At 49.7% G+C, this 11,143-nt stretch overlaps 1 protein-coding gene across 1 annotated transcript in view; it reads left to right on the top strand.

Annotated features, from left to right (window-relative positions):
- The window catches only part of NTNG2 (netrin G2), a 48,611-nt gene extending 43,601 nt beyond the window's left edge, over nucleotides 1–5,010 (top strand). The window contains 3 exon segments of the mRNA XM_039720328.1: nucleotides 1,319–1,486; nucleotides 2,999–3,133; nucleotides 3,918–5,010. Of these exon segments, the coding sequence (XP_039576262.1) occupies nucleotides 1,319–1,486; nucleotides 2,999–3,133; nucleotides 3,918–4,141 (527 nt within the window). The 3' untranslated portion in view covers nucleotides 4,142–5,010.
- The last annotated feature ends 6,133 nt before the right edge of the window (nucleotides 5,011–11,143 follow it).

Below are 11,143 nucleotides of genomic sequence, written 5' to 3' on the forward strand. Positions count from 1 at the left end.
AGGCTGAAATTCTTTAGATATCAGTTGATGAAGCAGAAGTTACTTCACAAGAGACTCTCAGCTCCTCCTCAGGCAGCTGTGAACCATGGGGAAACCTCTGCCCTGCTCCTTCTTCCCTGGTCATCACGTCATTGGCATCTCCTCCTCCAGTTGCATGTGCATGCCAACCCACACCCTTCCCTGCCATCCCTCTGCCATCCTTGAATGTTTAATGTTCTGCTTGGAACAAAGCCCCAGCTCCAAAAGCTCTGAAAGCTCAGACCTGGCTGAGACTCCTTCTACTCACGTTATTCCCTACCCTTGCTGGCTGGGAACCTCCTGACCAGGCCAGCTGGGCCACAAGTCCTTTTCTCCTGAGTTGCACATCTCACCATATAAACTCAAATATCTATACACTCCCAGTAAGATCCAGCACCTGGATCTGCAAGGCTGTCACCATCCCAAGCCATGGTAACAAAAAGCAAGCACAAGAAGCACAAAGTCCAATTCTCCTGACTACAATTTCACCCACAGATTGTTCTCTAACACGTGCCCACAGCTGAGAGAGGTCAGCCCTGGGGACAGGACCATTTGGCCAAGTGATGGTGGCATCTCCCACCCCACCAGCAGCCTTTGCAGGCTGTGCTGTGCCAGGCAAGCCCTGGTTCAAACCTCCACACACCTGTCCACCAGGTGCTGAAGGGTCCCACACAAGCCACACTGCCTTGCATAGGCTTATTTTAAACATTTCACCTGAGAGCCAGCACCCCTCACAACAGAAAGGTACAGCAGGAAGGGGCTGAGAAGGGATTCAGAGGGGAAAAGGAGAGGCTGTGAAGTTCACCTGGACACGCAGCAGCTCCATCTGCACTAGAGCACCCTCTGCCATCCCCATCCCACGGGCCAGTCTCCTCTGTTCTATGCCAGGGCTCCTCACAGGTCCTGCAGCCTCCCCAGAGCCAAACCAGGCTCTGCTCGTTAACAAGGCAGCTCTGTAATTAACATCTGACTCCTCTCCACTCCCTGCTCCCATAATTATTCAGTTTCTGAAAGAAATCATGTCCCGGGATTCAAGGGGCTGGCTCGTGCCTGTCCACGCCCCAAGACTACAGGGACCCTGACCCTGCTCTGCTCTCTGAGCAATGATTTCCAGCCCGATCCCCCCATGGTGGTGGAGAACTGTGAGCACCGCTCCTGCCCAGCACCCCCAGCCCTGCTCTGGCAGTGGCCATGGCATCCCCTCCAGCAGGACCCTCCTGCCCAGCGGCTCCTCTCCTCCTCCCACGAGGGAAAGCACTCCATCCCCATGTCCCCAGCTGTCCCCTCCTCTCCCCCGCAGACTGCGAGTGCTACGGCCACTCCAACCGCTGCAGCTACATCGATTTCCTGAACGTGGTGACCTGCGTGAGCTGCAAGCACAACACGCGGGGCCAGCACTGCCAGCACTGCCGCCTGGGCTTCTACCGCAACAGCTCCGCCGAGCTGGACGACGAGAATGTCTGCATAGGTGAGCACAGAGTGTCTGCGTAGGTGAGCACAGAGTGTCTGTGTAGGTGAGCACAGAGTGTGTCTGTGAGTGTCTGCATAGGTGAGCACACAGAATGTTTGCATGGGTGAGCACAGAGTGTCTGTGTCTGCATAGGTGAGCACAGGAAATATCTGCATAGGTGAGCATGGAGAGTGTGTAAGTGAGCACAGGGAATGTCTGCATAGGTGAGCACAGAGTGTCTGTGTAGGTGAGAACAGTGTCTGAGGTGAGAACAGTGTCTGTGAGTGTCTGCATAGCTGAGCATGGAGAATGTCTGCATAGGTGAACACAGAGAATGTGTAGGTGAGAACAGAGTGTGGGAGTATCTGCACAGGTGAGCACAGAGTGTCTGTGAGTGCATAGCTGAGCACAGGTGATGTCTGCATAGGTGAGCACAGAGTGTCTGCATAGGTGAGCATGGACAGTGTCTGTGTAGGTGAGCACAGAGAATGTCTGTGTAGGTGAGAATAGAGTGTGGGAGTGAATGCACAGGTGAGCACAGACTGTGTCTGCATAGGTGAGCGTGGAGAGTGTCTGTGTAGGTGAGCACAGGAAATGTCTGTATAAGTGAGAACAGAGAGTGTCTGTGAGTATCTGCACAGGTGAGCACAGAGAATGTCTGTGTAGGTGAGCACAGGAAATATCTCCAAAGGTGAGCATGAAGAGTTTGTGTAGGTGAGCACAGGGAATATCTGTGTAGGTGGGCACGGAGAGTGTCCACGAGTGTCTGCACAGGTGAGCATGGAGAATGTCAGCATAGGTGAGCACAGGAATTATCTGCATAGGTGAGAATTGAGATTGTCTGTGTAGGTGAGCACAGGAAATGTCTGCATAGGTGAGAATTGAGATTGTCTGTGTAGGTGAGCACAGGAAATGTCTGCATAGGTGAGCACAGAGAATGTCCGTGTAGGTGAGCACGGCCCCAGCTGGGTTCTCTCTCTGTGAGTGGGCCTCGTTCAGCCCCTCTCTGGAGGGTGTGGGGCCCACCTGCATGTTCTGCAAGGATGGCAGCTGGTACAGTCTGTGCAGCCTGCCAAGGCATCTCTTCCCTGAAAACAAAGCCTAAAAATTAGAATCACAGTTTGGGTTGAAAACTGTCTAGTTCCACCCCCTGCCATGGGCAGGGACACCGTCCACTATCCCTGGTTGCTCCAAGCCCCATCCAACCTGGCCTTGGACTCTTCCAGGGATCCAGGGGCAGCCACAGCTTCTCTGGGCAAACCATGCCAGGGCCTCTCCACCTTCACAGTAAAAAGCCTTTGTGACTGAATTCAGATGCCTTGCCCAGCCAGGAGGGGCTCAGCTCCAAAGAGGGGTGAACCTTGCATCCGTGGCTGTTTGCACTGTTGGGGCCTCTTAGGCCAGCATGTCCTCCCAGCCCCCTAAGCTCTCCTCCACAGCACATCTCCAGACCTCTCCAAAGCCCCCAGCCCCTCCCTCAGGGACAGAACCCCAGGCAGGACAGGCTCTGACCTCCCTGTCTTTGGCCAGAATGTAACTGCAACCAGATTGGCTCCATGCACGACCGCTGCAACGAGACCGGCTACTGTGAGTGCAGGGAAGGCGCCACGGGGCCCAAGTGCGACGACTGCCTGCCCAACTACTACTGGAGACAGGGCTGCTTCCGTGAGTACCAGGGCCAGGGAGCTGAGAGATGCCTCCAAACAGGAGCAGCAGCTCCAGCACTGTTGGCTTGGGTGCCCCCATGGTGCTCGGGGTGCAGGGTGAGCAGATTCCAGCCATTCCTCACAAATATAAAATTACTTTATAGCTTTGGCCATGGAGTTTGCATCCCTCCACTGCATTCTGCTGGTCTTGGAACTGCTCTGGTCTTGTATTTGTGGGGTTTCTAGATGGACCTGAAGGAAGGAAGGGAAGGAAGGGAAGGAAGGGAAGGAAGGAAGGATCTGACTCCATGTTCTTAGAAGGCTGATTTATTATTATTTTATGATCTATATTATATTAAAGAATACTATACTAAAACTACACTAAACTATAGTAAAGAATGCAGAAAGGATACAGACAGAAGGCTAAAAGATACTACTGAAAATCTCGTGACTCCCTCCAAAGCCTTGACACAGCTGGGCTGTGATTGGCCAATAAGTAAAAATAATTCACATGAAACCAATAAAACAATCACCTGTTGGTAAACAGTGTCCAAACACATCCCAAAGCAGCAAAACACAGGAGAAGCAAATCAGATAATTATTGTTTTCCTTTTTCTCTGGGGCTTCTCAGCTTCCCAGGAGAGAAATCCTGAGCAAGGGGATTTTTCAGAAAATATAACGGGTGACTCTAGCGCTGGGAGGGCTGGATAATTTAACCCCTGGGAGCTAAAACCTAGTTCCCACAGCAGCCAAGGGGTTTAACCTGCAGGGTAACCCCTGCACCTCTCCCTGTCACCCTGCAGCCAATGTCTGTGATGACGAGCTCCTGCTCTGCCAGAACGGCGGCACCTGCTACCAGAACCAGCGCTGCATCTGCCCCGTGGGCTTCAAGGGCGTGCTGTGCCAGCAGTCCAGGTGTGAAGTGGACAAAAAGGACTGTGACGGTGCCCCCGGTGCTGGTGGCAGCCTGGCCACCGTGGCGCTGGGGCTGCTGGCCCTGCGGCTGCCAGGCTGGGTGGATCTCTGAGGCTGCACAGCCCGAGGGACACGGGGACACCGAGGTGACGGGTGGCCGTCCCCACCGCCTCCTCCGCCTTCCTTCACGCTAGGACTTGCACGACGTCTTTCGGGCCACTTTCCAAGCAGAGAGGTACGCAGGGAGCTGAGGGCTGCCCGCGGAGCCAGCCCGGGGTGCCCGCTGGGGACACGGGGACATCAGCAGCCCTGGGGACACGGCCCGTCCCTGCGCACAGAGACCCTGTCCTGCTCCGCACAGGGCGGCCCGGGCTCCGGGCAAAACAGTGCCGCGATCCGAGGGATGGTTTTTTTTATTATTACTTTATTTACTTTGGTATAGGCCGGGGTGGTGTTTTTATTTTCCCTCCTCTTAGCGTCCTGGTTTGGAAGAGCCGGTGATGACAAGAGCAGAGCCCCAGCACACAGCAGGCAGGGGACAGGAGGGAGGGGAGAGGGGACTCTGGTCCATCCCTGCTGCATTGTCCCACATCCCACCACGGGCCTGGCCTGGCCACGCACATACTGTTGCCTACGACTGTAGTTGCTGCATTGATTTTGTATTTTCATGGCTGGGTTTTGTTTTCTTGCACTTAGGGAGAGCACAGGGGCCGTGAGGCGTTTGGAACATGAGGAGTGCAGTGTCTTATCCACACATGTCCGTATGGTGTACGGGTCAAATCCTTCTTTTGGTAGAGACTTATTTTTGTTTGGATTAAATGTTATAACAGAACCACGACCTAAAAGGACATTTTATCATGAGCATTTGATTCTGGTGTATCCTCCTCCAGTAAAGCAACTATTAATGGCTGCTTGATCACCACGTTTTCCTTTTTGTGTGCACAGTTAATTACAGGTAAAGACTTATTTTTTGATTCATAATGTCCTCTTGTGTTTTCTGAGTCACTACCAAGGTGCACCACATGGTGAGGGAGAGGGGAGGGAGAGAGAAGTTGCCTCATCACTGAGAGCTGTTAATTATTTCTCCTAATTACTTTGCTGAGCCTAGGTTAGACTACTAACTGTAGACAATGAGCAAAGCCTGAGTGATATATTAAGCACTGGTCTTGTGTGAAAAGGCCATTTCCAAATGAGCCTGCAGCAGGAAAAGGCTGGCTAGTGCAGGGATGCTTCTCCATGGAGACCTCAGCTGTCCCAACCCCACTGCAGCCCTCCAGCTGGTGCCATGATCCACCTTTGCAGAAAATGCTTTATTTTAAAGCAACCACAGCCAGTATTTTTAAGCAGCAGTATAGAGCTCACAGGGATTATATTAACTCATTAAGGCTCATCAACATGCTCCTGTCTGAGGAGGCATTTACAGCCAAGCACATAAATGAGGGCAGGAGAAACCAGAGACAAGAAAAGAAGTAACTCAGATCAACGGGGATGTCATAAATACAGGAGCCCTGGTGTGGTCACATCCAAATACTTGCCAAGCCAGGAGATGATTGAGTGCAGCTTTAGAAGATGGGGGACACCCCCAACTCCAGTTTGTTCGGTTCTAGGCTGGTTTCTTTGACAGGTGAGCAGCCTTGGTCCCAGTCCCAGTTCTGTGACACTCCCAGAGCCAGCCCAGGAGCCCCACACAACCCAGGCTTCAGCCCCACTGCCATTTCCAGGTCTGGTGTCCTTGCCTGAGTGGAGCTCTTCTCTGAGAGCTCCTCTGTCTACATCTGCTCTGTTCCAGCATCTTCTCTGGGTCCCCTGTCCCTGCAGCCCATCCTGCCCAGGGATGCCAGGAGCAGCCTGGGTTTCAAAAGTGCATGAACCCAGAGCATCTTCCAGCCCTAACTGTGGATATGAGCACTCAGCCAGTGCCACCAAAACCCAGCCACCTCCACAGAGAGGGGATGGCAAGTCTGGCTTTGGAAAAGGAGAGAAAACCCCAAGTGAAGGTGCAGGATGGATATTGTCACTTCAAAGAGCAACACACGTTCTGAGCAGGATTTAACATCACAGAGGCAGAGCACAGGGCTCAGCTGATCCACCAGAAGGTAAAAGAAGGTTTGATCCTTGAGGCAGCGGGCTGGCCCCAGCATTGCCTCCCTGGCTTCAGCACAGTTTGATCCACCAGAAGGTAAAAGAAGGTTCATTTCACCCTGGTTTGATCCTTGAGGCAGCGGGCTGGCCCCAGCATTGCCTCCCTGGCTTCAGCACAGTTGGTTGCTCTCTGTTGGACACTCACTCTTTTCTTTGTGCTTTCTGACTGCAGCAGACCTTAAATACGTTACAGTTCTTACAAGTAATAGCAAAGACTGTAACAAGATCAAGATCTCTAATGGCACTTCTGGAGGGTGAAGAAACATTCTCCTTTGCCTGCACAACTGTTTTTCTCTAGAATATTAGATTAAGCAACAGAAAATTTACTACTTCATAAAGCCAGCCAAACTCTGCACCCAGCAGATTCCCTGCAAATACACACTTTCATTGCAGCAACGTGCCAAGCAGCAGCACCAAATTCCTGTAGAAAATAACCTCAGAAGGGCACAGCAAAGCTCAGACCTGTCCAGGAATTAAGGCTGCTGAAAAATACACTCGACCTTTCTAGGTTTGGGGCTTTGCTCTTGCTTGGTTGGGTATTGGCTGTTTGGGTTTGGGGTTTTAGTCACAGAATATTCACACGTGCTGTAGAACTTGGAATCACACAATGCAAGCCACTGCAAGCCAGAAGAGAAAATCTCTCACATAAAACTTACACTTAGTATTCAAGAAAACAATTTAAAGCTTCTGAGAGCTTCAGCACTGAAGACCCATTAACTGCAGACATCTGTTAGCAGGGTGTCTGCACAAAGAGAACAGAGCATCATTGAAACAACACAGAGAAACCATCACTGCAAGTACCCACAGATCCCAAAGTTCATCTTTAAGGCAGAAGTTTTGTACATCAGTTATTGCTTCCAAATGGGAGAATTTGTCCAATGAGCTTGATACTTTACTTGTGGAAAGGTTACCCAAAAGGTACTTCTCTTTCTGAGAAAAGCCACTTATGCTCTTTCAAGAGGTTCCATGTGCATCCTGTCACCAGCATTTGATTAGTTTGGAAAAGTTTTTAAATTACACTTCTGTCTGCAAAAAGTGACCTCTCCAAACAGCACAAGTAGAGCGTTTGATTTTTCTTGTTTACCTCAAATTCTACTCTGATTTTAACTATTCAGAGTTCTGACAAATCTAAACAACCAAAAGCCCCAAGGCAACAAAAACCTTCCCAATGCACATTTGTTCACTTGCCAGGTAAAATATTAAAGTTACAGTTCCTGGGAGCTGGAGACAGGAGGGGGAAAGAATTCCATTGGCAGTTCTCAGGTATGTTATTTGTTTTTTTAAAGATGAGGCAGCAGACACCTCATCTGCAAGTGATTCGTGAGGAGCCCTGCAGAGGCTGGAGGAGTGAGAGAACCAACACTTTTTAATGGGAATAAAATGGTCTCACTGCCCTGTTCTGCTCTGTAATTTGCTTTCATGAGAAGCCTCAAAGGTAAATAAAACAAAGTATAAAGGAAGAGCTGAGTGTTCTTGCTCAGAAATAAGAGCAGAGCTGGGTTTTGAAGAACTTTATATCGACACCTTCTCAGCCCTTCTGGCTGGGAGCTGGAGAGTTTGGCCACAATCACACAGAAAATGGCTAAAAATCACATCCTGATTTGAGATGCAGAGAAAAGCTTCAGACCCTCCTGAAGGTTCCTTTGGCTTTTGGAGGTGCTGTAACAACTTTCACTGCAAGGTGAAACGTGTGAGGAAAGCTTAAACCCACCCATTTCACCACAAAACTGCCAGCAACAACCAGGCTCCAAAAGCTCAATCCTGACCCCACTCTGTGTCACTCCAGGCGTTAAAACAGAGGGGAAACTGATGGGATTGCTCTGTAGCTCCATCCTGACCCCACTCTGTGTCACTCCAGGCGTTAAAACAGAGGGGAAACTGATGGGATTGCTCTGTAGCTCCATCCTGACCCCACTCTGTGTCACTCCAGGGGTTAAAATAGAGGGGGAAATGATGGGGCTTCTCTGTAGCAAAGGGAGTTCTTGCTTCATGCCACAGTGAAATCAGTGGCAACGTTGCAGAGCTGCACCAGGCTATAAAATCAGGTTTTCTATGTTTTCCCAATACCAGATGTAATGTGCTCTCAGACCACCTTCATTTCTATCACGCTTTTCCTGGGAGTTGGTGGCAAATTAGCCACGGGCTGAGCAGCAGACAGGTACATATGGCCAGGAGGTCTCATGGCAGTGATTTTCAATGTACAAGGCTGCTTAGCTTACATTTATTTGCACTAAAGAATAAGGCACTGGGCTCCTTTCCAAGCAGCTTAAAAAGACAAGAAAGGAGACCCGTTGTGGCAAGAGACTGTATTATATCATTAACATTATAAATTCCATTTACAATCCAGCAGTCATTTCATCCATCATTTATTCATGCACAATGGAGAGAGCATCCTGCAGTTTTAGGACCATGGTTCTCCTCATCCATGGGGCTGCTGTGAATGAAGAGCCCAGCTCCAGTTTTGGCTGCTCTGGTCTCTGCCTTCTCACATGCTTCAGAGACTGCCAAAAAGCAAAAGTCATCTCTGGAATTACTGGGGTTCCATGTTATTTTTCAGGTGTTGTCTGGGAATGTTGTTGCAGTCACAAGTTCTGTGTTGCTCTGGAAGCTCAGGCTGCTCTGTGCTTCTCCCCAGGAGTGCAGCAGGGGTGGGGCTATTCCCATTCCATGGATTAGCAGAAGTGCCTCGTCAGCCTGCAGCCCTGTGGCACCACTCATTAGACCCAGCTGTTAATTAGCTGCTGCTCCAGGAGACAGCACTGTAAGAACTCATGGTCCCACCAGCACTGGGAGGGAGTGGAGACTGGCAGGAAGGAGAGGCTGATGTCCCTCATGTCCCCACAGCAGCCTGGCACAGCCCCTGTGAAAGCCAAGCACAGTCCAGTGGCACCTCCAGCTCTCAGCATCCCTTGGTCCCACCCAGCAAGGAGCCAACACCTCCCTTCTGCACTTGCCTGATAATAAACTGATAAATAAACAGATAATAAACTGATAAATAAACAGATAGAATTGCTGGTTTCCCCCTGGTGCCCCACAGACAGCCCAGAGCAGCTGGGAAGGCAGCAGGGCACAGTGACCCAGAGCTAAGGAACACAGACTAGACAAGTACCTGCCGTGCTCTCACATCATCATTGGGAGCAATGACATGATAAAAATCCACAGCAAACCTTAAAGGAAAAATAAACAACCAGTTACACCCCACCTTTACCGCAAAGCCTATTTTGTGTACAAAGAATAAATTAAAAAAACCTCCACACTCTGAAAATAAACAGCTGAACAAAACATAGCACAGCTCTTACAAGACTCTCCCTCCTTCCCAAGAACACCGAGGGGACTGGCTTTGCACTGAGAATTAAGCTCCAAGCTTGGAAGCAGCATGGAAGCCTCTCTATAAAAACCTGGATACTGCTTCTTCCAAAGGGTTTTGGCACAACCTCCAATAAAATGTTTTGCATAAAGTTGTGTTGAGTATGTTTCTTTACTGACTTTTCCAATTTTAACACTCAGTAACCACTGCAAAGCCTCCTCCAAGGGCCCCCAGCTCTGAGTTATAAATTACTACAGCAAGTCTCTACTCATGGCTTACACACTGACTGCCCATCACTACTCACTGCTTTGTACCACACAGTGGGAACAGCAGAGAATTTATGAAAATTGTACCTGATCTGTTTGCTCCTCATTGCAGATTTGAGGCAGTGAGAAGTGTGCTTTGGATTGGATTTTGCTTGGTTTTTCAGGTATAAACAGGAGAAGGTAAAGCTACAAACCTACTCCGAGTGGTTTGTGAAGAGGGAAAAGTGTTGTGAGTGCAATAACCCAAGCATTTTTTTATTGACAAATACAGGACTAATGACACAGACTGACATGGCAGCAATAATCTACTGCTGAAGACTGACAACTTAAGTCAGATAAATCTGGTATTAAACCAGCAAAAAGGTCTGAGCCACTGAACACACCTCAAAGATGATTTATGGAAAAGCACAGGTATTATAGAGTACAACAAAAATGAAATGTTAAAACAAAATTCCTTCCAGCACGTGCCAAGTACTGCTCTCAGAACACGTTCTGAAATGCAGGCTAGGGAAGGAAGAAAACTAGAAGAAAAGTTTCACAGCAACATTCTTGTGACCAAATTGAATTTAATAACCAGAAAAGCATTTCCTCATTCATTTTGTTGCCAGCTTCACTTTATTTACATCAAGGCAGCCCAAATGGCTTCCACAGCCATGGGGTTTGCAGAGCAGCAGCCTCTTAATGTGCTAAGTACAAACAGCAGGCAGGGCAGCACAGCCCTGCCAACAAGAGCCAAGGGGCTTGGAAGATGACAGTTTTTAAATATTCCTATTAACATAAAGGGGAATAACACACAGGGTATGGAGTCTGTGATGGGGAGTGACTGAAATGTCCAGTTTGTTAAGGTCAGAGTCACTCAGCAGCCTCACGAGAGTCACAACAGCTGGAGAAGAGCACACAGGGCTGCCAGGAGGAGTCAGGGCTCACTGAAGGATTCAGAATGCAACATAACAAATAACTAAAGCTGAATAGTGCACAATGCTGACCTCACCTCACAGGGATCTCCAGATTCTCCCCATTACACTGAAACACTCAGTCCTGCACAGCACAAGGAGCTGAACAGCCCCAGCCAGCAATAAAAGCCTCCCCACACACCTCCAAGGCAGCTCCTAGCAGTAGAGCGTGTTTGTTCTGGGTGTGGATGCATTAGGGATGAGTTTTCCTGGCAATTACAGCCTGAACCAGGCCCTGGTGCTTGGCAGAGTAAGGCACTGGTGTCTCCCTGAGCTGGGCCACACTGCCCTGCCTGGCAGTGGGCTCCAAGGACAAAGCTGGAGTTATCCCTGCAATAAAACAAAAATGGAACTGAAGATGATGCCTAAACTGGGGCTCACTTTCTCCAGCAAAGCCACAGTGCTGTGACAAGGGTCAGCAGGACACTCCCTGCTTCAGGCTGTCC

This window comes from Passer montanus, unplaced genomic scaffold, assembly GCF_014805655.1.
Source record: "Passer montanus isolate IOZ18808 unplaced genomic scaffold, ASM1480565v1 scaffold43, whole genome shotgun sequence".
NCBI lineage: Eukaryota > Metazoa > Chordata > Aves > Passeriformes > Passeridae > Passer > Passer montanus.